Below are 27,876 nucleotides of genomic sequence, written 5' to 3'. Positions count from 1 at the left end.
TAAGGCTAGAGGCCAGAACTTCACAAAGCTTTTGCTAAAGTTACTTATTACATTCCTGTTTCTTTTGAAATAAACAAAAACACTTGTACAACTGTGTTTATAGTACATAGGAACAATTTTAAAGTAATAAAATCTAAGTCTGTCTAGTGGACAAAACAGATGTTACAGATGTTCTGAACTTTTTGAAAGGTTACATAAAAAGTAAGAAATCATTTCAGCAATGATTGGTTATGGATATCTTAGAGAATAGCTTCTTATCAGAGATCTTTTTGTGATTTCTGCAGCTTTATTTTTGTCTTCTTGAAAAGTCTTTCTGAAAATTCCTTGAATGGGTGAATCTGTAAGCACTCAGTCGACACATGACGAAAATCAGCTGTAGTTTTTAAGCTCCTTGCTTTAAAATGTCGCAGAATTCAATAGAGTTAATTGAGTCACGGTGTCACTCTGACAGCTGGTGTTTCAGCCCAAAACGCCACTAGGGAGTGGTTTTAAAAAGCACTTGGTGAAAGCGGCCATGTTTTTCCTCTTGCCCCATCACTGTGCTAGTTACAACCACGAGCAACATATTTAAAGCCCGCAGATTTACAGCGTACTTTAAAGGGCCTCTTTATGCATGCGTTAGTCCGGATAAATAATTCAGGCTTCCTCGAAAACCCTTTCATATTAAAGCGTGTAGCTGCTGTGTAACATCGCTGAGTTTGCCTGAAAAACATCCGGGCCAGAGTTCTTAACTCGGAGCGTTTCAGGATGGAAATCAGATTCAATTCGGAAGCTCATTCGTTCCCGTGTTTTTTCTCGTCTCTTTCTGAAACCTTGATTCCCAAAGCAGCAAAATGTTAATTGCATTTCCTGAAACACGGTCTCAAAGTCCCGCTCTGATGACATCACTCCTTTGTGTTCTTCTTGCTCTTTGTTTAACGATTTCAGTGAAACGTCTGGAATTGCACGAGGCCGGGTTTAAGGACGACAACGATGCAATTTCTTTTTCTTTCTTAGACTCTCTAGAGATGGAATTCCCAGTTTAGAACCAGGAAAACTCCCAATTTCACACAAAAATCCTCCACTAGAGGCTGAAACGCTATTATAGGAAGGGCTTTTCTGGGAAAATAACCACCATCGAGGCAGGATAACGAGGTCAGACGTTATAGTTGACGTTCATTATTTTCCCCTAACAGCACATCGTTAAGTGTTTCATTTCTTTTAAATAACGATTTAATGAACCACAGTTTAACAATAATATATCAATATATATTATATATTCAATTCATATATTATATATATGTTCAATATATATTTTTTGTCCATTTACAGTTACATTTAACAAGTTCCTGTTATCACTTACACTATAGCAGCTATAAACAAGTGCTCCCTCACAGGCCTTGTTTTTGTTCTCTCTCTTTTTAATGCAGATTTTCATGTTAAGAAACCACAAAGCCCTTCATCCATTAATATATATATATATATAATCACCACATCAACAGTTACTTTTATTTTTCTCCCCTATTCATTTATGTGGCGCTTCTGTAATTCGAGTGCCTTAGCTGTTACCATAGAAACAATAAATGCCGAAATTCTTCGGCCCAATCGTCTTTGAGAATTCAGCAGCGTGTAATCGGCGAGTGTGATGTGTAAATCGGACACACTTACAGCCGCATGTAGTAGTGAGAAGAGGGCCTGGAGGACGGAGACACGAGACGGAGCAGAAAAGACGATACGCTCGCAGAACCTGCGTAAAGCCTCTGCTATAAATATCCTGCTGCTTTTAATGGGATCTGAAGGCTGGAGAGCTGCTCTAAATAGCCCCAGGTGAACAGTTTGTACTACTCCGCGGCTCGGAAAACAGAACTACTGATGTGTTTCGAGATTTCTGAACGTACACAGATGATGATGCATCAAAATAGAAGGCTTAATATGATCAGTAGAGATCGTTCGGAGAAACGGCTTTCTTTCCTGTCTGAGGTCTCTCCCTGAGCCTGAAACTCCCAGTCCACACACACACACTCTCTCGCTCACTCACTCTCTTAACCACTTACACTTTTACACACACACACACAATATGGATGTGAAAGTTTGTAGTGCTAAAGATATCTCCAGCAGATCATAAATTTCAGAGAGTGCAGCTGGAAGCGGTCTCCACCGAGCAGGAAATCCAAACCCAGTATAAACCAGAACCAGAGTGAAGGGCGTCATTTCCCACAAAGAGATGGAGGATAATTGTCTATAAACTTAATATAATGACCCCATTAGAAATCTAGGTGGATTTAAGGACAAGCAAACTCTGGAAATATTCCATACATCACGATGATAACGATAATCCTGAACAGTTCCCGAGACTCCCAAAAACCACCCAACGTGCTAAAGGCTTCGATGAGGCGCTAAACTAAAAAGCTAGCTCTGTGAAAATGATAGAGTAAGAGAAGAAGAGACGGTGTGCGGCGGCTTTGCGGTTTCTAACAGGGTGGCCCTGGTCTTTCATTAGTCAGTCGAAAAGGTTGGTTTAGCGTTTAATTTCAGTGTCCACTCTGGACTGTCATGCACAGTAATCCACCCTGGAACACATTACGATCTGTTTCTACTGAAATATCTGTGGTGTTTGTGGTGCCTGTTTGTTGGCGTTGCGTTTTCGTTGAGAATAACGGGAACAGAAAAAACAGTCAGGTTTCGAAAATGAGCAAGCGCTTCTTTCCTGACTCACTGATTTAAATGAGAGTCATATTGATGGGAAAGATAGCGGAGGCGTCGGTGCGAACGTCGGACCAGAAAGCACGGCAGTGGCACTCGGAGAGCCACAGCTCAGGTCAGAATTTGGTCCATATGACCAAACATTTAGACATGGGAGTCGCAAACCACTCCCACTTCTGCCATTTGTTTATCCTCTGTTGATGTGTTTCACATACTGTGTGTTTGTAATGCGGTTGCCAGGTATGTTTTAAAAATATACTTTATTTACGCTTTCTGCATTCGCTGAAATCAAACCCCCAAGAATAATATAAAACCTCAAAAACCTCACCGCAGAAAATCCACAAATCTGGCAGTCATTAAACAAGAATCTTGGCAAAATGATGCCACTGAAACTAAAAGTGTACGTGAAATGCAGCGGTGGGGTTTTTTTTAGCACCGGGACAAACGGGAAAAGCTGAAGTGACTGGATTTGTTCTGAAGAGTATTTATGGTTTATTTTAATGTTCATTAAGGAAGTCAAGAAGCCTGTCATTGTGCTACGAAGTTTTTATCCCCTTCAAAATATAAAAAAAATCCTAGTTTTTAGTGCCAGAATCATATTTCAGCACCAGATCCTTCCTACTGAAATAGAGAAAAGTTCAAGGAGTCCAGTATTAATCTTAAAATATCACACCGCAATAGATAAGCTCAAAGACATGCCAAACCTCTTTAAATCACATTATCTGGATGGTGTATCTGTAACGACAGCCATCCAGCAATGGTTTAACTAAACAGACTGATGGCAATCAAGTGCTTATCATACAGATTTGTATGAAAGAGTGAAATCCTCGCTGGAGTTTGGACGTGTATCGTCACCACTGAGGATGGCCACGGGAAGAAGGAAGGCGGTAATTTGCACCCTGATTGTCTGGGAGGAAACAAGTATTTTTTTTTTTTAAAACTTTATTTATGAATTTTAAGACAAAATTACAAAAACAAAAAAACAAAACAAAAAGGAAACAAAAAAGCAAGACAGGTGTGGCTTGGGAAAACAATGAAAATGCACAATCAGTATGATACAATAGAGTTTAACTGATGAAGAAGAAAAAAAATGCTAGAACTAAGATTTAGTCTATGTCCGACAATGAAACATGTTCCCTGACATATTTCTTGAAAGGGCCCCAAGCTTTATTAAACTGGCTAGATGAGCCTCTTATAGAATGTTTGATTTTCTCCAACTTTAGGAAAAAGAGGACATCACGAATCCATTGTGTTGGAGTTGGAGGCCTCTGATCCTTCCACTTCAGCAATATTAGTCGTTTGGCTAACAGCATGATAAAAGCTATACAGTCAGACTGTATCTTTGTAAGATTATATGATACAGGAGTTATTCCAAAAATGGCTATCAATGGGCAAGGAGAGATTGATTACCTAAAAAAAAACCAGAGACCGTCAAAAACAGTGGACCAGAAGCCCCTAAGCTTTATACAGGACCAAAACGTGTGTGCATGAGAGGCTGGGATAAACCTACAGCGATCACAAGCAGGATCTATATGCTGAAAGTGCTTCAATAATTTCAACTTTGTCCAGTGTACTCGATGTACAACTTTGCACTGCAGAAGTCTGTGTTTTGCACAGACTGAAGACTTGTGAATTCTATATAAGACTGATTCCCAGTCCTCATCAGAAATAACCATTCCTAAGTCATCTTCCCAAAAAGCTTTTATTTGGGAGAGGGATGTATAGAGTGGGGCCAAATTTTATAGTAAAGCATCGATATGTTGCCTTTCCATCTTGGAGGGTCCTCCAGTAAATGATCAAATGGAGAACATGGAGGCGGAGCAGGGAAATGAGGGAACATTTTACGCACGTCACGAATTTGGAGGTAGCGGAAAAAATTGTTCTTAGCAACATGAAATTGCTCGCACATCTGCTGAAATGAACAAAAAGCACCCTCATTGTACAAATCATTAATTTCCCTAATGCTCTTAGCATGCCATGATGCAAAAGACTTATCAATCACTGAAGGACTGAAGACAGGATTAGCATGAATAGGAGATTTGGGGGACATAGTTTGCCATCCGAAATGACGTCTTATCTGTTTCCAGATTTTAAGTGTAGATCTTACAAGCAGGTTTTTAGTAAATTTGTCGCAGGGAAAAGAAAGGGGAGCGTAGACTAAAGCTGCTAGGGAAGAAGGCAAACATGAGGCAGATTCTATGGCTATCCATGATAGGGCGTCAGCCCCAGGATCTTCATATAGCCAGTGCAGTATAGGGCGAATATTTGAGGCCCAGTAATAACGAAACGAGTATCTCCTTTTTTTTTTTTTACGCTAAATTCCACATCACGGTGCTTCTGACCAAGATGACCTCTTGAAAATGCAAATAAGCAAACTATAAAGGCAGCTAGAGGTTCAAAACGCCGGCTTAACTGTTTAAGACGCCGATATACGAGCAACATATATAACTAACAGCAGTGACGAAACATTCTTACAAATTTAGCTAGGGTTTTATTTCGGTTTCAGTTAGAATGCATGAACATCATTGCTGACATTCTCTCTTCATTCAGAAAGTGAGATGGTTCAATCTTTGACGAGAATCTGAACTCAAGCTGCTACAGCAGGGATACGAGCTATAAACAGATTCAGGAAAGCTTTTGGGGTTTTTTTTCTGGACATCACATCTGTCAAACACAAACATGTGACAGATGGTACAATAATTAAGCTTTTTATTTTAATTAAAATAATTATTCTGTAATAATAATATCTGGTCGGGTTTTTATATACACTATATTGCCAAAAGTTTTGGAACACCAGTCCAAATCATTGAATTCAGGTGTAGTTTTTCAGGGTTTGAGCTTGGCTTTGGACAAATTCATGCTTTGTGGGAACAGTTTGGGGATGACCCCTTCCTGTTCCAACATGACTGCACACCAGTGCACAAAGAAAGGTCCATAAAGACATGCATGAGGGAGTTTGGTGTGGAGGAACTTTAGAGTCCTGACCTCAACCTGATAGAACATCTTTCGGATGAATTAGAGCGGAGACTGCGAGCCAGACCTTCTCGTCTAACATCAGTGCCTGACCTCACAAATGCGCTTCTTCTGGAGGAATTCCCATAAACACACTCCTAATCCTTGTGGAAAGCCTTCCCAGAAGAGTTGAAGCTGTTATAGCTACAAATGGCGGCTCAACTCCCTATTAAATTCATGTGCATGTGAAGGCAGACTTCCCAAAACTTTTGGCAATATAGTGTATATACTCCTAATTGGAAAATCTTGCGATGTTCTTGCAATATGGCATCTCCACATATCAAGCTGCCTGATTTTTGAGCTCCAGATATACCGCTTTTGCTCTGTCTGTAAATGACCACCAGTTAGAACGTGTGTGAATTGAGCTTCATGGAACGGCCAGTTTCTAGACCACTACACCAGGTATGTTAGGACTGTAATGTATTAACAGCGTAAAGGTCAACTTTTCAGCCAGTCTTGAAGTGGATATTAAACGACAGTGCTACTGATTAACCTACAGGGCGACTGTTATATATACAGTATAAGTGTGAAGTGATGATAAATACGTCTCCACAGCTCAAGAAGCTGAAAGGCCACAGCCTAAAAACAAAAAAAAAAAAAAAATGATAATAAGGAGGAAGGCAGTGTACCACAGCAATTTAGGCTCCTGCTGACAAGCCTGGAAGTGCCGAGCTGTCAGAGTCGTGATGCTACAGTGGGTTTCACTTTCCTGCTAATGGCCTGTGGCTCCAGTACGGTGGAGAAACCGGGAATCTGGCAGCCGACGGAAACCGGAATCTTGGCAACCAGAAAAAGGTGGTGACCAGAAAAGAAAAAATTCAGGAGGTGATGTTTTTTTTTCTCCACTTTAGAGTCTGACAGAAATCATATCCGAATTTAATTCATTCAATTATTGTATAGAGTTGGATAAAATTAAGACGCTTTGTCAGGTTGAAAGAGCGCTGAAATGAATTTTTTAAAAATCCCATGTGGCTTGGAATGCTTATTTATTTATATACAGAGCTTCTTAATGAGCCACTTAAGCAGGAAGTCGCTGTTCCCCCCCCCCCCAAAAAAAGCCAGCTAACAAACCGGTTAGATGCAGATGTTAGCTAGCAAACAATCTGATCTAAGCGTACACACTGCTGTGATCTATGAAATCATTCGCAGCTGGAATGACAACGATGCTGACGAATGGACCAGATTTGTTCCCGACAGTTTAAAAAAGACGAATATTCTTAGACATGTGAAACCGTTGTGGTGGACTATTTCCTGTTAGAGCAGACTGACTCATGACGGAGTGCTACGGGCTGCTGCAAAGCTGCTGTCTACTGGAACACTGCAAACACACGTCCTGCTTCGTGCATACACCATGCAGCAAATCATATATGTCAGGTGTATAAGGTACAGGACTTTATACCTCAGCGTCTGTGCTGGAATGAAAACCAGTCCAATTAAAAGACATATCCAGTTCAGGGCAGTGCTGCGGTCAGGAACTAGCACTGATGAGAGAGATAAAGGCTATTGCTACTGTACAAAACCACAGCATCGTGGCTATATAAAGAGCTGGCATGCCAAAACACGTCCACAAAAGTATGCAACTGTGGGATGTGGACAGAATATGATTTCAGCATTCAGTCTGGGAAAAGAAAAGTAAAGCTTCCTTTGGTCACAATGACAGTAATAATCAACCTTTTGTATGTGTTTTACAATAAAGAGGTCATTCAATGCAAATGGAGTTTAAAAGAATTAGAGATATGGGAAATAATAAGGCTGGTCCAGTTTGTATGTAATATGTAGTTATAACAATGTTGTATGTTGTGTTAATAATTTAGACAACCGACGAACATACATACTATATTGCCAAAAGTTTTGGGACACCCTTCCAAATCATTGTAGTCAGGTGTTGTTTTTCAGGGATTGGGCTCGGCCCCTTAGTTCCAGTGAAAGGACCTCTTAATACTTCAGCTTCATACCAAGACATTTTGGACAATTTCATGTTTTGTGGGAACAGTTTGGGGATGACCCCTTCCTGTTCCAACATGACTGCACACCAGTGACCAAAGCAAGGTCCATAAAGACATGGATCAGCAAGTTTGGTGTGGAGGAACTTGACTGGCCTGCACAGAGTCCTGACCTCAACCCGATAGAACACCTTTCGGATGAATTAGAGTGAAGACTGCGAGCCAGGTCTTCTTCTGACCTCAGAAATGGTCAAAAATTCCCATAAACACACTCCTAAACCTTGTGGAAAACCTTCCCAGAAGAACTGAAGCTGTTATAGCTGCAAAGGGTGGGACAATTCCATATTACATTCATGTGCATGTAAAGGCAGACGTCCCAGAACTTTTGGCAATATAGTGCACTACGCCTCTGATTGGTCGCTACAAACAAGGACAACTGTGGAAGCCTATAGAGGTCTATAATTACTGTGTGTCATGACACTGCTGTGGCTACTTAGTTACATATGCAGTGTTTCTTAATATTACCTAACGGATATCATCAAAAAGCTGCTATCTTCTTCCTCTATTCGATGCCACGTTCTAGCGCCACCCACTATTAAAGATCTATACAGAAGTACACGGGGAAGTATCCATCATTTCCATTAGGCGTGATCTGTTCTGATACGAGCTTCATTCATCAGTGTAGATCAATATACGCTAAAAAAAAAAAGCATCGCGTATCACCCAAAAGCGGCACACGTGCTGGCAACAGGCTGCACAGTCAGAGAACCCTTTACAAAGTCAAACAAAAGAGACGGCAGGCAGCTAAGCTCCTGGCACGGTGGGGATTTTTCTCTGAAAGGCTGCTGCAGCATGACTAAAGCAATGCATCTCTGTTCGGAGTGTGAACACACACACACACACATCAAGATCAAAGCCGAATCCTGTGGGACGGCGGAGTTTTCCAAGCCGGCGACCGCACGGCAGTATCGACCCAGCGGTTCCACGTTGCTACGTTCGTCCTCGCGACGGATGCCTGCGAGTTGGAATGGAGATACAAGGAAATAAGCGTATTGAAATAATCATGCACGCTTTCACACCTCTCTCCTCGGTAAAATCATTGTCCTGCTCTGAAGGACAAAAAGCGCATTGCCTAGCAACACTGATATGTTGTGTCTGTCATCTAAAATTCCACAGTGAGTAAGCAGGACAGCCAAGCTAATTAGCTCGTCCTGCGATTAATCAAGAGCAACCGCGGTTCCTGGCGTTCAGTTTCACTAGTCTTCAACTGGTTAGAAGGTGCAGAGATATTTTCTATAGCAGTAGCTCTGGTAATAGCTCTGGTGTAGTTGATACGTTACAGTGATAATTAACCCTTAGAAGTAAAGCTGAAGGGCAGCACGGTGGCTTAGTGGCTAGCACTGTTGCCTCACAGCAACAAGGTCCTGGGTTCGCATCCCGGGTTCGAACAGGCAGGGGTCTTTCTGTGTGGAGTTTGCATGTGCTCCCTGTTCCTGCGTAGGTTTACTCTGGTTTCCTCCCACAGTCCAAAAACATGTAGATTAGGTTGATTCTAAATTGCCCATAGGAGGGAGTGAGTGTATGGTTGTCTGTCTATATGTGTGGCCCTGTCCAGGGTGTACCCCTGCCTTTTGCCCAATGTGCGCTGGGATAGGTTCCAGCAGATCTAATCCCTAATTAGGAATAAAGCGGGTATAGACAATGGATGTAAAGCTGAAATGTGTCCAGACATGAGAAAATCTTCAGAACTGAGGACTTTGAACTTCCTGGTTACTTGTTAACGCAACCAACCTCATTTTTGGGGGGTTTTGTTCGCAAATGCTGGTTATTATGCAAGTTGACAGCAGGTTCAATCGACTCAGCATGAGCGTGTACAAAGCCTGACTAAAGCGGTTGCTGCAATCGACTGGAGGTTGTAACTCCAGAACTGAACTTAAAGGTCAACTCGGAAATTCCTACTCAAGAAACTCGGTAAACCGGATACCACGGGGTTCAGCAAGTGACGTCTAATCTGCATGACCGTTCACATCAAACATCAGAATGGAGGGGAAAATGTCATCATGGTTACTTTTTTGGGGGAAAAAAAGGTGCTTCAGTTTTTGTTATCAAGTATCGTGGATGGTGTCATCTCTATGGAGGTGAAAACAGCGGCTTACTAGTGAACAATTCGTTCATTTCAAACGAATCCTTAATAGGACTCGGTAACAACGAGTCATCTCAGAGAACCATTTGTTCATTTTGTATTGACTGCGCATGCACAACATCGTACGGGAAACATGATTAGTTCATCTCCCGAGTCTTTCGTTCATCATGTGACACTAGTGATGTATCTGTCACGAACGATTCGTTCATTTTGAACGAATCCTTAATATGACTCGGGGAACAACGAGTCGGTTCAGAGAGCGATCCGTTCATTTTGTATTGACCGCACATGCAAAACATCCTATCAGTTCTGTACGGGAAACATGATTACTTCATCTCCTGAGTCATTCGTTCATCAGCCTCATAGGCTTTGGCTATGAAGTTCGTGGCTGAAACAGAGATGATCCGTTCATCTCTTGAGCCCAAGTCGTTGGTTCGTTTGTTCATCACATGACCACTTCTTGGACCTGTCTCTTAAATCTTATCTGTAAGTCAATAATACTAATGTAATGTAACGTTTATGATCTACTTGCGTAAGTAGACGTGTCGAGGTAATGGCTTATGAACACGTAACACTGTAATTATATTCTGCTGAAATGAACGAAATGACTCGAAAAACCGTAAAACGGAACGAGATTCGAAGATCCGAGTCCATAAAACGGTCCGAACTTTTCACCAGTACGGCTTACCAAGTCATACTCTAACACTTTCTATACTGACTTTTTAGAAAATGATAGTTTTATGGCCTCCAGAAGAAGAAGAAAACTCCTTTACGTCACGCGCAATGTTATGCAAATAACCGAGTCGAGTCGATGAATATGCAAATCGGTCCGTGACGTCACTCGGCGACTTCTGTAGCATTCTTTTCATGCGTGTGTGTGTGTGTGTGTGTGTGTGTCGGTTAGTTATTCCCCCTGAAAACTGCTAGACAACACACCGCCTGAGCTTCACACACACACACACACACCGGGAGGTTTACTACACACCCATGGAGCTCACTCCAGCTGCTGTGTACTGTACATACTTTTCTCTGTGTCCTCGCTGACGTGGCTGGAGAGATCATGACGGGAAGAAACAAAAACACAAACAGAAAGGAAGTGCATGAGATTCAGGGAAGAGTCTCGGAGACTCATATTCCCATCAAGATCTGATGACTTCACAGGAACCTTGGCAGCGTTAGAGTTCAACTGTGACTAAATTGAGCAAGACTAGCTCTGTTAAAAGTTATTGATCAGTACAGAAGCGGTGTTTGTAAACAGATGCAGTCAGTGACACTGATACAGGGACTCGGGTTCGAGTGGTAAAGCTTTAGAGCTCGTGCCTCCTCCTTGACGTGTGAGTTAGCCTCAATGCAAACTCAAGTCACTTCTCTTTCTCTCTCTCTCTCTCTCTCTCTCTCTCTCTCTCTCTATCTATCTATCTATCTCTCTCCTTTTCATCACGTTTCAGTGTGTTATAACAATGTAATAGAGGATTTCATCATGCTCATGAGATGTCTTGTTGTTTCAAGGGGTTCAAGTGAAGCGACTGGAAAGTTAATAATAATAATAATAATAAGAAGAAGAAGCAATAATTGCAATGTCTCGTGCACTTACGTTAACTTGTAGCGAGCGGTGACAGGTAGTGTGTTTGTTTTTGTTTAATCCGTATAAACCTAACAGAAGCAGAGACATGGAAACACGGACCGGAAAAAGAAAACAAAGTTTCGCGCACTTGCCCGTCAGCTTCATTGAAACAAGCCGCAACAGCCTTCCTGCTCACCAGGACGCGATAACACCACGTTAGTCATATTACTAAAACTCACTTTTATGCCGTCCTGAAGCCCACGACTGCTTGGCGACGCTGGGACTCCGGATAATCGCCCGGCCCGCCGACTTTAAAGCGTCCATAACGCGTCGTCCTGATCGGGAAGACAGATCCCGCACTTCTTTCTTTCTTTCTTTCTTTAATCTCCGTCGTCTCTCCTTTTTCCCCCCTCAGCCTTTCTCTTCGGTGTAACAGTCAGACGAAAAACTTCTTCTTCTCCTTCTTCTCCCTCTCTCTTCCCCGGCTGGATTATTTTCCTCCCCTTTTTTGAAGCGAATCCAGCCTGGATAGCCTAACATGCTCACCACACAGGGGCAGGGCTCGATATGCAAATCACCTGGGCGACGTGATGACGCAGGAGAGAGCTGGGCGGTGCTTAGTATGTTAATGAGGCCGAAACATAGTATCACTCCACTGAATAAGCAGCGGTATATATACACCGATCAGGCATAACATTATGACCACCTGTCTAATATTGGTGTTGCTCCCGCCCCCTTTTTGCTGTTCAAACGCAACAAACTGTGATGCACTGTGTATTCTGACCCCTTTCTATCAGAACCAGCATTAACTTTTTCAGCAGTTTGAGCAACAGTAGCTCGTCTGTTGGATCGGATCACACGGGCCAGCCTTCACTCCCCACGTGCATCAATGAGTCTCGGCCGCCCATGACCCTGTCTTCGGTTCACCACTGTTCCTTCCTTGGACCACTTTTGATAGATACTGACCACGGCAGACCGGGAACACCCCACAAGAGCTGCAGTTTTGGAGATGCTCTGATCCAGAGGTCTAGCCATCACAATATGGCCATTCGTCAAACTCGCTCAAATCCGTACACTTCCTGCTTCTAACACATCAACTTTGAGGACAAAATGTTGACTTGCGGCCTAATATATCCCACCCACTAACAGGTGCCATGATGAGGAGATCATCAGTGTTATTCACGTCACCTCTCAGCGGTCACAATGTTATGCCTGAAAGGTGTAGATGTAGATTATGTAAATTGTGTATATAAAATCTGTTTACAAATTGCGGTATTATGCAGAAGAGTCCTCTAATCTAACAGGACAAATATCAGTCAGTTTTTATATTTAGATTAACCATCTGTGTAAAATCTCAGTTCTTCTCACTTTCTAGTCCCACTGAATACTTAGAGACATCAGACATTTTAAACAAAAAAAAATATCAAGGCTTAATCCTTGAGTGCCAGCAAAATGGATGGAATTGACCAGTTGAGTGCGGCTGCAGAGGTTTTGCTGGGCAGTCACTTTGGAGAACCCTTGAGCTGCTGGAGATGGCCAGGAAGCCAACCTGTTGAAGGACAAACTACGACAGAGTTGGGTGGTAGATCCAGGACGCTGGATCTGCTGTTGAGCCCTCTCAAGGTGTCCTGGGCTTAAATCGGTGAAACACCAAGGAAAGGAGGTGCCCATCTGACAACCAGATGGAGTTGAGAGATGTAGCCAAGCCTTGACCTGGTGCTTGAAAGGAGGGGAGGAGGAGAGGAGAAGCGATGCCACCGGCTCACAGTCGGTGCAGGGCCTAGTACCTGTGAAGGTGGGCCAGCTGCGATGGTCCCAGCGTATTTTGCATATTACTTTCTGATTTCAAATGTGAAAGCTCAAGTGAAATATAATGAAATCATCGTGAGCTAGCTAGCTAACAGGCAGTGAGTGTAGCTTCTTCAGGATCCATTTCCATACACACACGAGTCAATACAATAATCTTTAATGTTATACCAGTTCAAATGAAATAATTCATTAACATATGAATATTGATAATACAATTAAACCTGGGTAATAAATGTATTTTGTTGTTGGGCTTTATTCTTGATCATTTTCAACATTATTTGACTCATTTTTCCTTTTTAATCAAATATTCACTGAACTTCCTCAGGTTACATGCTCCATATGCTGAAGGTGTGAGATTTGCTGCCTCTGACTTCATAGTCGTCTTTGCAAGACAATCCTGTTTTCTACCTACACAACATGCCGGAGCTGAAAAAAAAAAAAGAGAAATGATCCAGCTAAAATCCCTTGCCCCAGAGTTATTCATATTCACATCATGGACTCGAGATCAAATGGCACTTCAAAAAAAATATTCATCCCCAGAGATGAGCCGAAAGTCTTCCCTCCACTCGACCTTAACCCAAACTTCTTTTTTTACCTGCATGAGTGATTTCCAGGAAACCCAAAGAGAGACAAAGTCCTACAAGAAAGACACTCATGTACATGTCAATCAGCCCCTGAGGAAAAATGACAGATACCCAGTGTCCAGGAGGACGAAACCCCACCCGAGCCTTCGACAAGAAATAACCTTTAAAGAAGAAGAGAGGAATCTGACGCTCGGTTTCAGCTCGGGTCCATCAGTCGAGTAACGCAGGAGGAATCCAGTCCTTCAGCATTCCTGAGCTGGTGAGTCTGCTCAAAAACACGCCAAGCTTTCTTGTGAGGAAAACTTTACATGAAACAGCACCTGGACTATAGGAAATCTTTATAAAAGTGTTTCTATTGGAAACTTGTTAAGAGACGCTGGTGCTAATTGGCTCCTTAGTGTTGTATTGATCCTCGTGCACAGACTAACAGATAAGAAGGTGAGAGAGCCGGACAGACTACAGGACTAAAGTGCTGCTGCATCGCTCTCTGTATTCGGAGATGAAAACGAGAGCTAAATGTCACTGGTGCCACTATCAGCATGGTAGGTGATGCATTATGGGTGATGGAGCACACTGTTACACGACGTATTTGTGAAAGAAGTCTCAACTAGAAAATGTGGCATTTCGAATGTTGTTGAAAATCAATGGGATTATTCCAAAAATGGACATTTCAGGCTTGTGCAGTAAATAAATGTAGCTTTAGAGGAAGAGCATTAAATATGACCTCCTCTCGTCTTGATGGAGTCCTCTACATCACAAAAAGAGTCGAGACTCGTGATGTTTATTATTTCTCACAGATTAAACACGCTCTCGGAAAGGAGGGACTCTGGAATTAAACATAACGTGCTGTAATAAACGCATCACAGGTTAATGCATGTGGGGGAGAGAGAGAGAGAGGAGAGAAAGAGAGAAGGAGAGAAAGAAAGGGGGAGAAGAGAAGGAAAGAGAGAAGGAGAAAGCAACAGACAGAGAGAGAGAGGTCAATTAAAGATATAGGAAATGGAGAAATGTTTTAAATTATAAAACATGCTTCTGGATTAAAATTATCAATACATTTCCCCAGACACTCAATTAAGAGTAGCTTGGTGCAAAATGTCATTTATAAATAGAGCTGCCGGGCCAGACACACACACACACACACCACGTACCAAAGCAAACAAGACAGCTGAATATAAAGGTAAACCTATTATCCACATCAAATATAATAATATTATTACTAATACTAATAATAGGGTTTCAGCATGATAGATAAGAGTAAGAAGTAAAATGTTTAAATAATTCAAAGTAAGACCAAAATCAAGCAGTAAAACTCTATTAGCTTAGTCTTAAACCATGCTGAAAGTTTTTCCTGTCACAGCTTTATCTGACGCTGGAGACTCTTCCATTCAGGATATGGTTCGTTTATTATTTACGACTATCCGCTAGTGTTCTTCCTGCACCCATCTCCAAACTGTTGAGAGAGAGAGAGAGAGAGAGAGAGAGAGAGACAGAGACAGATGGGGGGGTAAGAGATACAGAGAGAGAGAGAGAGAGAGAGAAGGAGATAGATAGATAGATAGATAGATAGATAGATAGATCAATCTCCAATATAATCCCAATCTTTATATATATATATATATATATATACACACACACACAAACATTTTTGAAGAGGGTTCAGGTCTGGGCCTGTGAAGAGAAAGAGAAAGAAAATGAGAGAGAGAGAGAGAGAGAGAGATATTACAACATGATGTTCGCTCTACCATATAACTTGGACCTTTGCACTTGTGATGCGTTTGAGAAACTGTCCTGGTCAGTCGGAGGAGACTCGGTCTGGTCCAGTGACGTAAGTAACACCAGCTCCTGCCTCACTTGTAAGACACTGTGATTAAGAGCATCTATTAAACGATCCTTTGCTTGCTCTCAATTAACTGCATGAATGAAAGTCAGCAGGTCTGATACGGATTCCTGTCTCCCACCATCTAGCGATCAGAAGGCGGCATTGTGACCTCTGTCATCAGACAAAAACCCCAATCACACAGAGCAGACAACACAAAGACTTCTGAGATGCCAGGAAAAAAAAAAACCTTTTATTCCTTGAAAACCTCACAGAGTGAGAATGCAGCCACGGTAAAGAGAGAGAGAGAGAGAGAGAGAGAGAGAGAGAGAGAGAGAGAGAGAGGTGACATCGGGCAAAGAAATGCAAACAAGTGCTTCCTTCTTTTCACATGAAATTTTCTTTCTTTCTTTTTTTTTCCGTCTGCAGACCGGTTAAGTTCACCGTTAACGTTCTGAGAACACTTCAGGGACGAACTGTCCATAATTTAAACACACGCACACTCCAAAAAAAAAGAAAAAAGAAAAAACAAAAACAAAAACAACCATTGCTGATCACTAGAACACCACGTAGGACTCACTGGGGCTATCCCAATCAAAGAGCAATACCAACATCTGGCTTATTTTCAAACTCAAACAGATCAGAAGCCTTTTCTTTCTCGAGACTAAACACACTGGACCACACTGGAACGTTCAGGATCTTGGTCTCACGGCAGCCGGACGAGGGACTCCCAGCTTCGTCTTACAGCGCTGACGATGCCGCGGGGGATTATCCACGAGGAAATCCTCACTTTTAAAACTGTGACCTTTCTGTCTGAACACTTGATGTTTAAAAAACCGGGTGGAAAATTTCTCCGAGAACGAACTGGAAAATAATAGAAAATGGCGATGGTGTGGTCTTGAGAAAGACGTCAGGCTGGCACTCGCAGGGTGCGAACTCTGCAAATACTGAGAACCAAATACTTTCCTATGCACAATAGCGCCATCGTGTGGCAACACCAAACAGCTCTCTTCTACCAAGACAATGAACTAGAAAATACACTTGACGGTTCAATTAGCTGCTTCTGCGTCTGCAGCACATCACTGGAGAAGAAGAACGAAATCACAGTCCTAGCTACTTGGCACTGGACTAAAGTTTTGCGTTGTAGCCAGATACGGAATTTTCCTGGCTAGTGAAATAAATCCGGGACACACTCAGGCTCACCGTTTTTTTCCCTTCCCTTTCTAAGGTACTCTTTGAGCATTATTTAAACAAGAGTGCAAAATGAGAGAGGTGTTTCCGGGCCGAATTCAGATTCACGGTTGGTCGGATGGATGGATGGATGGATGGATGGATGAATGGATGGATGGATGGTGCTGTCGGGGTTATCCAGAGCTCAAGTAGAAACGGGGCTCAAGAAACAGCAAGGGGACAAAATCTTCCAGATTCACCGACACGGTCCTGTCTAAAGGCACTGGGGTTTCGGACGCTGGGGTGCTTTTGGAAATTTCAGATAGTTATAAATCACACGCTCTAATATGACCACATGAATTTAACATTATTAAAAGGGGGCAGTGATTTAATCCGAGAGAACGTTTTAATCGTCTGTTAAAAAAAAAAAAAAAAAAATCCTAATGGTGTAAATCTGAGACTTTGTCCCCTCCTTTCCACAAAAAATTAAAAAAATAAGGCCAATAATAATAATGTACAGGAAAAGAAAAGTGTGAGCCTTTTTTTTTTTTTTTTTTTTGCACTAAAGACAAAAAAAAATAAAAATAAATGCACGCCAACGTCTGTGAGGTTTCTAGACATTTACAAGAAAAAAAAATAAATTCCAACAACAGCAGATTCCTACTCGGTGGGTGATGTCCCTTAAAAGTTATTTTTTTTGTTCTTGTTTTTTTGTTTTGTTTTTTTTACTACAACAAATACAGTCACACAATACGACATCCTTCTGACCAGGCGAGAAATAGCAGTAGAAGAAAAAACAACAACCAAAAAAAAGAAGTCGTCGTCCCCAAACATTTTTGAAGAGGGTTCAGGTCTGGGTCTGTGAAGAGAAAGAAAATGAGAGAGAGAGAGAGAGAGAGAGAGATGGATGGATGGATGGTATGGTGAGCTGGCGCAGGCATTCATTTTTTCAGGGGCTGGTAGACGGATGCGTTGGGGTCCAGGCCAGACGGACTGGTGTCCATGAACTTGGAGGAGTAGTGGGGGGTGACTGGGTTCATGTTGCTGGTATCTGTTGAGTAAGCGATGCTGGGCATGACCGCCATCACCTCGGCAATCTTCTGTTTCAGATCTTTGATCTCCTGATCTTTCTGCAGGATCTGACCTGGAGGATGGAGAGGAACATGCTCTGAATCAGATACCGCATCCAAATTCTACAAAAACATACACCGATCAGGCATAACATTATGACCACCTGCCTAATATTGTGCTGCCAAAAAAAACAGCCCTGACCCGTCATGGACTCCACTAGATCCCTGAAGGTGTGCTGTGGTATCTGGCATGAAGGATATTAGCAGTAGATCCTTTAAGTCCTGCATGGTGCAAAGTGGGGCCTCCATGGGAGGACTTAAAGGATACTTTTGATAGATACTGACCACTGCAGACTGGGAACACCCCACAAGAGCTGCAGTTTTGGAGATGCTCTGATCCAGTCGTCTATCCGCCATCACAATTTAGCCCTTTGTCAAACTCGCTCAAATCCTTATGCTTGCCCATTTTTCCTGCTTCTAACACATCAACTTTGAGGACAAAATGTTGACTTGCTGTCTAATATATCCCACCCACTAACAGGTGCCATGATGAGATCAGTCTTATTCACTGAACCTGGCACCATTCATAATGTTATGGTTGATTGGTGTATAAGAACATGCACATTTCCATTTAATCCTTATCAATATGATACAGATATAGGGTCATGATCCATCTTTTTCACTTCAGTAACTGGTAAAAATCTGTGTTATGAGGACGTCCTTTTAGCTGCTCTTATCTTTCATCCAATGATGCACTTCATATGCTACTACCATGCTGTGTAAAACTGCACACCTTAGATGGTAGCTCCATGTGCAGAGGTGTGTATTTGTGTTCTAATACATGATTTTTTCTATAGGAGAAGCTTGAAGAAGTATACTAGACCCTATACATAAAAACATGCATAATAAACTGATACGGTGACGTTTTCTGTGAGAGGTATATTTAACAAATAAAGCTGTAAAGCTGAGCAAGAGGAAGATCTTACTTCTTCTTCTTCAGGCTTTTCCCTTCAGGGGTGGCCACAGTGAATCATCTCTCTCCACCTATCCCTATCTTCTGCATCCTCAACACTTACACCCACTAGCTTCATATCCTCATTTATTAAATACATATACCTCCTCTTTGGCCTTCCTCTTTGCCTCCTGCCTGGCAGCTCCATGTCCAACATTCTCCTACCAATATATTCACTCTCCCTCCTCTGAACATGTCCAAACCATCTTAATCTGACCTCCCTAACTTTGTCCCCCAAACGTCCAACATGAGCTGTCCCTCTGATGTACTCGTTCCTGATCCTGTCCAACCGTTTCACTCCCAAAGAGAATCTCAACATCTTCAGCTCTGCTACCTCCAGCTCTGACTCCTGTCTCTAAGAGGAAGGTCTTACTAACTTTTATTAATGTTTAAAATCAGATTTTTCCCTCTTTTAACAAATTAAATTGTTTAAAATAAAAACACTTCAGGATATGTAGTACCACATGACACCAGTTTGTCTGGAACCTGGGTCAGTTCTAGTGCCTTGACCACAATGTGGTATAAAAGGTGTAACAGCCAAGTCCTTCTTTCCTATTTAAACAAAAGTAGATAAACTTTCTGTCATTTTGTACACCAGGGTGCAGACCTTGTGCGATTTCCAGCTGGCGTTTGGCGTCTCCGAGGGCAGAGAAGAGGTCCAGTTTGATTCTGGTCTCTGCACTCAAGCTGTTCTCCAAATGCTGGGTCTTATCCTGCATGGCTGACAGCGCAGACATCAACACCTCTGTGTCCTTCTCATTCTCTTTATATTTATGCAGCTCCTAAAAAGAACAGAGCATCGAAAATTAGCATTGTGCTTCAAGGCCTTTGTGTTTTTTCCTGATCAGATACCATTTAGCAGTGTGTGTGAACCTTGTGAAGGACACTCACCTGGACTTTGAGCTCAAGCTCACGAATCAAGTCCTCTTTGACTTTGATGTCCAGCGTGAGTTTCTTACACTCCGTCTCCAACTCGGAGATCCTCCGTCTTAGAGACTCTGTGCACTCACCTCTGAAAAGCACACAAAACAAGAGAGACAGACCGGTTGAGAGGCAGACAGACACGTCGAGGCAGTTTAGCGGTAGCTCAGACGGCGGCATTGTGACCAGAAGGGCACGGAAATAAATGGACTGGAAGGTATCGAAGGTATTAAAGAAGTCAGGCACGAAATTAACTCCGGCCTTGCCCTCTAGATGAAGGAGTATGTGCCGTGTTGATTAAAACCAATTAAAACTGCCAAACACTGGAGATCTGTCAGAGTCAGACGTACTGGTTTAATTCAGTACTTAGCTTCTGAAAATCTACGACACACTAAACACATAATACATTCACTGAAAACGCATTCACTTACTGGGAATTATAACCAGTCAGGGCAAGGACTTGTGGTGGAGAGAAGTATTTTAAAACTCAAGCAAGATTTTATTTCAATAAAACAAAATGACTGGAACAGCATTAATAATCAGAACACAGCCAAGAGCCCAGGTTCTCATGTTCCTCGCCCCCCCAGAAGGTGCTCAGGTTCTCCCTCTCCTCATTAATGTGACAAGTGCCAGCACCAGGTCACTCATTTCAAACGTGCAGCTCATTTTCCTCCAGCTGAAAGACACAGGAAAATAAAGGCTGTTGAATGACGGTGTGATTCGTACCTGGATGCGGCTGCGAGGGCTACAGCTCTGGCAGCAGTGGCTTCCTCCAGCTTCTTCCGTTTCTTCTCCTCTGCCAGCTGCCTCTCTGCAGCCGCTCGTGCTTCCTGCTCTGCTTTCAGACGCTTCTCCAGCTGCCCCAGCGTCTGCTTATCCTTTTGTTTAGCCTGCACAGCATTGTGGAGCCTAAGACGCACATGTACAACTGTTATATATCTGTATGAATGCATGAAAGCAGGTGCTTAAAACAAACAAACACACACACACACACACAACACGGTGATGATATTATTCTCACTTGTTCTGCAGGAGCTCGTTGTCCTGGCGGAGCTGGCTGAGTTCGGAGCGGACGCTGCGTTCTGATGTGCCCAGAGAGCCCAGCTGGCTGCGCAGGTCCTGCTCCGTCTGCCTGCTCGCCTGCAGCTCAGCCTTCAGCTTCTTCACGTCCTGCTCCAGTCTGGGGTTAAAAGAAATAGAGAGAGAGAGAGAGAGAGAGAGAAAACACAGCCATATGTTATGCAGTTCTTAAAACTGGCAGAGTTAATTATTACAGTACTATGATTATTTAATTGTACTCAACGTCTAAATTCCTTAATAGATAAAGGGTAAGCTTAGCTAAAATAGCAGCCTTTTCCAATTAGAGAAAAGCAAGACCCATGATGTCCATGAGTGCATACTGTGGTGTCATGTCCTGTCCCATCATGTCATATCCTGTCTTGTCTTGTCCTGCCATGCCACGCATTTAGAAATACCAATAACAGCTTGAGTTGCTTTCACAAACGTAGTATTTATTTAAACCCCACTGGATTTACTCCTAGCTGCTGTTTGTTTTGGGTACATCATACCTAGCATGGACTACTAGCCGTGACCCCTACTACAGTGTGACTACAGTGAGAAAGCAACCTTAATATGACCCAAATCCACGAGGGAATAACTGACAAGACTTTTGCGCCTATCTTTTCCATGCCATCAAGTTCCACATTTACACTGTTGACCAATTAGGACACAGACCAAATGGACACACGATTAAAGGTATGCTAAGGCAGGATATTTAAAGACTAACCATTACAGTGAAACATTCATAGCAATAATCACTGTGTGTTTAGTGAGAATCTATCGTTAAGAGTGGACGTGAGTGCTTGCGTGTTTTACCTGACCAGCGCCTCGGGCTTGCCGAGCTGGTTATTGGGGATGCAGTTATCTGTCGGATCTTTGTGCGCCCCTTTCCCTCCGCACTTCTGTTTCTTCTCACCCTTCCCCGATGAGGAGGAAGGTCCTGTCGAGGAGGGCACGCTGCCGTTGGCCGTCCCGTGGCCGCGGGGCGACGAGTTCCCCCCGACTCCGCCACCTACGCTGGCGTTTTTGTGATTTTTCGAAGAGGTGGAATTGGAGGAAGAGGACGAGCACGACGACGAAGAGGTGTCCTCCTTCAGAAGCAGGTTCTCGGTGCTGCCCAGCAGCTCGGAGCTGCTCAGTCTCTTGCTGTTCACATTATTCTCCATGTACTCCAGCTCCTGTGCTTTATTATAGTCCACTACAGGCAGGATGCTGCTGTGATGGTTCTGGTTATGTTGTTTCTTAGACTCGCCCTTGCCTCGCTCTTTCTCGCGGTACTCCAGCTCCGGTAAAGTATTCGACGAGGGCTTCTTGCCTCCGGCGGAGCCGTTCTGAGCTGCGGGGGGCGAGTCGCCGTCGTGCGCACTTTTAGCTGCTGTGGTCGGGAGAGCAGAGAGCAGATTGAAATCATTGACGACAACAAGATCAAAATCTATGCAAAGAAAAGAGAATTCCTGCTGCTGTGATCATAAATCCTGTGCTGTACTAATCCCAGCACTCTCTTACTATCTACTATTACTCTACACCTGTACACTCTACTGAATCATATCCCCACCCCATCACCCATTAGGCCAGGTTCCCTTATTTTATTGTCCTGTTCATGTCATCTCAGGGACCTTTCCCCTCACATCTCTGGCTTCCTCATTGGGTATATCTAAATCAACATCCGGGTTTCTGTAGAGCTCCAAAGGGAAGCTGTCTCCATTGCAGATGTACCGTTTATAACATCTAGAACGATTTCCTTTTTGTTGTCTGGTTCCCGGAGCTTAATGAGCAGAAAATATATCCGACAGAGGGAAAACACCACAGACGCAATGCTTTGCTCCTTCATATACATTATACTATTTACTTGCCTCCCCCCACCACCACATGCTTGCTTCAATCCAAGAAACACTTCCTAATCATCAGGTTTATGGCTCCTCACCAAAAATATGCTCATCCCTGGATGTCCAGGGTTGTAGCTGCAAACCTCTAAGGTCTATAAATGCTAATTACATCACACCACATCGCTCTGTCGCTTACCCTCCTCTGCCTCTCTCTCTTGTTTCTGTAGCATTTGCTGTTCTGGTGGCAGGGCCTGCTGGAGGAGCTGCATGTAGAACTCGTTCTCCTTCTGCACCTCCTTCTGTTTGCGTAGACGCATCTTGTAGCTCACGTAGCTCTTAAAGCCGAAGCCCAGCGTCACCACCGGGTATCCGATACTGCGCAGATACGGATTAAAAACAGGGAGAGAGACATAGAGATCTCAGAACGCAGGTCATGTTTGGGTTAATAAACACGTTACACTCATGTATATCTTGTGTGAAAGGAGAGCGTGATCACGAGCCACTGTACCTCCCAACAGATCGAGCTCATTAACATAACTAGTGACACTCAGTTACGGCGTCGCTTATGTAGTGTGAGTGCGTTGTTACAGCGAGTCTACATTAGACATTTTTTTTTCTATTAAAAACAGACTATAAAAGCACACCCACTACTTGTGATTTCTTGTGATAAAAAAAAAAACATAGAAATCGCAGTTTCAGTTCTTTAAAAAGTTCCTAGGATTCAAGGTACTTCTTTGGACTTTCCACAGTCACCAACAACCTTTTCTCTTCCTCTGTTCCTCTCAGAATAAAGTCTCATCTTCACTACACGTTTTGTGTTCATATATCTGCGGGTTAAAAGGATGTTTTTAAGATGATTAGACACTCTTCACACACCACTCGAGTGCATGAGCCTCGTCTCACCGACAGCACTAACTACACTAATCTCTTGTAGGAAAAATCATCAAAAAATTATAAAAACAAAAACTATCCAGAGCAGAGCCTGAAAGAATTCAACATCACGCTCTTGGAAGAGCACAATGATTTTCAGGATCTATTTAATCGTAGTCCAAAACGGACCAAGCGCCACTTACTGCGGAATGAGAATTCACTGGGGGTGGAGTCTGACCTGATCCAGCTCCTCCCACCTTAGCCAAAAGGTTCAGGAGAAGGAGGAGCATGTTTCAGGTTGAATGCCTGTATACTGATAAAGGATTGTTTAACATAAATGTTCAGGCTTATAAGAGGGACTGGATGAGATCCAGCTCCACCCCTTCTTTCGGTTATGCAGAACGGAGCATCGTTATTCAATCCATCATCATGGGTGTGGTGAAGAAGCTTATTTATTTTTTACCTTCCACTTAGGTGTGAATCATGTCCCTATCTGCCTGCTCTTTGTCCTCAGTGAGACATTCCTCCTCGAAAACTGCACCACTTGCCGAATACACGAATTGAAGGCAGTGTGGTGAAGCCGTAAATAAGGCGTGTCACTCTGACGGCCTCGTGTGTCCTGGCCGGCTTTCTTACCAGTGTGCTGCGAAGGGACGACACAAATCCACGTGGAAGTCCTTCAGATCTTTGAATCGTATCGCCGCCTCGATATAAACGAAGAGGATCCACAGGGACACGGTAGGGAGGCAGACTCCTCTTTCTGTACACACAGGAAGATCAAGACCATTTATATAACCAGTGTGTTCTTTAATCTACCTGATCAGAGCAGGACCATCTCTCATAAGCACACACACACACACCCCCCCACACCTGGTCTTTTCCAAAAACATAAACCATCACAACACAAGCCAGAGGAACTTTTCTAACATGACTGCAAAAGAAAAACATCATTAAGCTCAATTTTTAAAATATTTTTAATATATATATTTGGGACACATTCTGGGTCCAAGTGCTATTTTGTCCCGTCTACAGTAATGACCAGGGTCAGATCCTCTCATCTGAGAGCCATTTGCTTGGATTTGAACATCTTCTCCTGCGTTGGAAATGTTCCGCCTCGTTCATGAAATTCGCTCGGAAATATCATTTTCTCTTCTAGGCTGAGCCACGAAACCCCACGCTGAGCCGAGCGCCGCTCTGTTTACACCGACTCGGTTCAGTTCAGACACGCCTTAAAGCCCTGACTCTGTGTTTTTGGATTAAAAGTGTTTCTCAGTAAAGCCACGCACGTTGTTAAAACATTTCACTGAATCCTTGTTAACGTACTTGTCTTTGTGTCTTTTTAATAGTTTTAAAAATGAATATAAATACATGTTTATTAAACACTGTGAACCAGAGAAATGGGAGACGATGCCCATGAATACAGCCTGATATTAAATACAGATTCAGAGCTTCCAGAGTAATAGAGAAAACGAGACTAGTCTCCAAATCCTGTGTCTCAGACAATCCCTCCTCCTCTTGCTACATGTCTCTCTATCCCCCTTTATCTCTCTCTCCTTGTCTCCGTCTTTCTTTCTGTCTAATTTTGTGTCTATCTGTCTCTCTCTGTATATAGGTCTTTTTCTCTCTCCATATTCTCTCTCTCTTTCTCTGTGCATGTCTCTCTACCTGTAAATTGTTCTTTCTCTCTCCATATTTTCTCTCTGTATGTATGTTTCTTTACCTGTCTCTCCTTTTTTTCTGTCTCTCTCTCTGTCTCAATCAATCCTTCTTTCCATTTCTCTCTCACTCTCTCTCTCCATCACTCTCTCTCTCACTCTGTCAATCCTTATCTCTCTTTCTCTTTGTATGTCTCTCTAACTGTATATAGGTCTCCTTCTCTCTCTCTCTCTTTGTATGTCTCTCTACCTATATATAGCTCTCATTCTCTCTCCATATTCTCTCTCTCTCTATGTATGTGTCTCTACCTGTATATAGGTCTCTCTCTCTATATCTCTCTCTACCTGTATATAGGTCTCATTCTTTCTCCATATTCTCTCTCTCCCTCTCTCTCCATATTCTCTCTCTCCCTCTCTCTCTCTCTCCATATTCTCTCTCTATCTTTCTCTTTGGATGTCTCTCTACCTGTATATAGGTCTCATTCTCTCTCTCTCTCTCTCTCTCTCTCTCTCTCTCTCTCTCTCTCTCTCTCCATATTCTCTGTCTCTCTCTTTGTATGTCTCTCTACCTGTATATAGGTCTCATTCTTTCTCCATATTCTCTCTCCATATTCTCTCCCTACCTTTCTCTTTGGATGTCTCTCTACCTGTATATAGGTCTCATTCTCTCTCTCTCCATATTCTCCCTCTCTCTCTCTCTCTCTTTGTACGTCTCTCTAACTGTATATAGGTCTCCTTCTCTCTCTCCATATTCTCTCTCTTTGTATGTCTCTCTACCTGTATATAGCTCTCATTCTCTCTCCATATTCTCTCTCTCTCTATGTATGTGTCTCTACCTGTATATAGCTCTCATTCTCTCTCCATATTCTCTCTCTCTCTATGTATGTGTCTCTACCTGTATATAGGTCTCTCTCTCTGTATCTCTCTCTACCTGTATATCTCTTTCTCTCTCCATATGTCTCTCTGTCTGAAAGCCCCACTCAGCATTAGTGATTTTTGTTCTTTTCATTCTTCTTCTGATTCATGTGCAGTTTCTCTTTCCTGGCACTCATTAGCATGACCCCCCTGAGCTATGGACAGGTCCGGACGAGGTTTTCTCATAAGCAGCCCTCACTTTCTGTTCACCACAATGAGATCTAAACCTGTGAACACAACCCTGTAGCTATCATTAGGCTTTCTGCTGATGAGCGTGAAACAAGCTTGAACTGATCTGAGCTTCACCGGGTGTTCAGTGTAATTATTACTCCACTGTTAGTCATGACTGTCAGCCAGCTCTCCAGATCTCCAGCTCTCCAGATCTCTACTTCTGACTTTTCCCTTTTACTTTCTTTTCTTTTTTTTTAAATGTCATGGCAACAAACAAAATTTCCATTTTTAGGTGTCAGCAACTAAATCTGTACTGCCTGGGGATTTTTAGAAAAGCTACCAAGATTTTTCATCTAAAAGCCTTTTAATAATAATAATAATAATAATAATAATAATAATAATGAACATTTCATACATTCAGATTCAGCTTTAAGTGCTTTACCAAGGGAAAAATGATGATGCAGTAAATAAGTCATTCAGATAAAACGGTAAGAACTAATTGGGGAATGCAGCGGCTTAGGAAACCACCATGAATATTAAACTGGTCTCTCTCTCTCCACCACCATGTCTCTCTCGCTCTCTCTCCACCACCATGTCTGTCTGTCTGTCTGTCTCTCTCTACCACCATGTCTCTGTCGCTCTCTCTCCACCACCATGTCTGTCTGTCTGTCTGTCTGTCTCTCTCCACCACCATGTCTCTCTCGCTCTCTCTCCACCACCATGTCTGTCTGTCTGTCTGTCTGTCTCTCTCTACCACCATGTCTGTCTGTCTGTCTCTCTCTACCACCATGTCTGTCTGTCTGTCTGTCTCTCCCCCCACCATGTCTGTCTGTCTGTCTGTCTCTCCCCCCACCATGTCTGTCTGTCTGTCTGTCTCCCCCCCCACCATGTCTGTCTGTCTGTCTGTCTGTCTCTCCCCCCACCATGTCTGTCTGTCTGTCTGTCTCTCCCCCCACCATGTCTGTCTGTCTGTCTGTCTCTCCCCCCACCATGTCTGTCTGTCTGTCTCTCCCCCCACCATGCCTGCCAGTCTGTCTCACCCCCACCATGTCTGTCTGCCTGTCTCTCCCCCCACCATGTCTGCCTGTCTGCCTGACTGCCTGTCTGTCTGTCTCTCCCCCCACCATGTCTGTCTGTCTGTCTGTCTCTCCCCCCACCATGTCTGTCTGTCTGTCTGTCTCCCCTCCCACCATGTCTGTCTGTCTGTCTGTCTGTCTCTCCCCCCACCATGACTGTCTGTCTGTCTCTCCCCCACCATGTCTGTCTGTCTGTCTCTCCCCCCACCATGTCTGTCTGTCTGTCTGTCTGACTGTCTGTCTGTCTCTCCCCCCACCATGTCTGTCTGTCTGTCTGTCTGTCTCTCCCCCCACCATGTCTGTCTGACTGTCACTCACCCCCCACCATGTCTGTCTGTCTGACACTCCCCCCACCATGCCTGACTGTCTGTCTGTCTGTCTCTCCCCCCACCATGTCTGTCTGTCTGTCTCTCTCCCCCACCATGTCTGTCTGTCTGTCTGTCTCCCCCACCATGTCTGTCTGTCTGTCTGTCTGTCTCCCCCCCACCATGTCTGTCTGTCTGTCTGTCTGTCTGTCTCTCCCCCCACCATGTCTGTCTGTCTGTCTGTCTGTCTGTCTGTCTCTCCCCCCACCATGT

General features: G+C 43.3%; 2 protein-coding genes across 4 annotated transcripts in view; both read right to left on the bottom strand.

Annotated features, from left to right (window-relative positions):
• ldlrap1b (low density lipoprotein receptor adaptor protein 1b) overlaps positions 1 to 11,900 on the bottom strand; it is a 34,612-nt gene extending 22,712 nt beyond the window's left edge. The window contains exon 1 of one of the 2 annotated variants that reach the window (XM_058386437.1): positions 11,584 to 11,900. In XM_058386437.1, the coding sequence (XP_058242420.1) occupies positions 11,584 to 11,668 (85 nt within the window). In that variant the 5' untranslated portion in view covers positions 11,669 to 11,900. The remainder of the gene's footprint in view (positions 1 to 11,583) is intronic. The other variant, XM_058386436.1, reaches the window with a different exon arrangement.
• Positions 11,901 to 17,144: 5,244 nt separating this feature from the next.
• The window catches only part of maco1b (macoilin 1b), a 20,580-nt gene continuing 9,848 nt past the window's right edge, over positions 17,145 to 27,876 (bottom strand). For both annotated transcript variants that reach the window (XM_058386429.1, XM_058386431.1), the window contains exons 4-11: positions 24,118 to 24,241; positions 22,808 to 22,986; positions 21,602 to 22,160; positions 20,748 to 20,906; positions 20,453 to 20,635; positions 19,697 to 19,817; positions 19,413 to 19,587; positions 17,145 to 17,867 (exon numbers count right to left, since the gene is read on the bottom strand). In XM_058386429.1, the coding sequence (XP_058242412.1) occupies positions 17,665 to 17,867; positions 19,413 to 19,587; positions 19,697 to 19,817; positions 20,453 to 20,635; positions 20,748 to 20,906; positions 21,602 to 22,160; positions 22,808 to 22,986; positions 24,118 to 24,241 (1,703 nt within the window). In that variant the 3' untranslated portion in view covers positions 17,145 to 17,664. The remainder of the gene's footprint in view (positions 17,868 to 19,412; positions 19,588 to 19,696; positions 19,818 to 20,452; positions 20,636 to 20,747; positions 20,907 to 21,601; positions 22,161 to 22,807; positions 22,987 to 24,117; positions 24,242 to 27,876) is intronic.

This window comes from Hemibagrus wyckioides, linkage group LG03 (assembly GCF_019097595.1).
Source record: "Hemibagrus wyckioides isolate EC202008001 linkage group LG03, SWU_Hwy_1.0, whole genome shotgun sequence".
Lineage (NCBI taxonomy): Eukaryota > Metazoa > Chordata > Actinopteri > Siluriformes > Bagridae > Hemibagrus > Hemibagrus wyckioides.
This window is presented reverse-complemented; position numbering and strand designations above follow the sequence as displayed.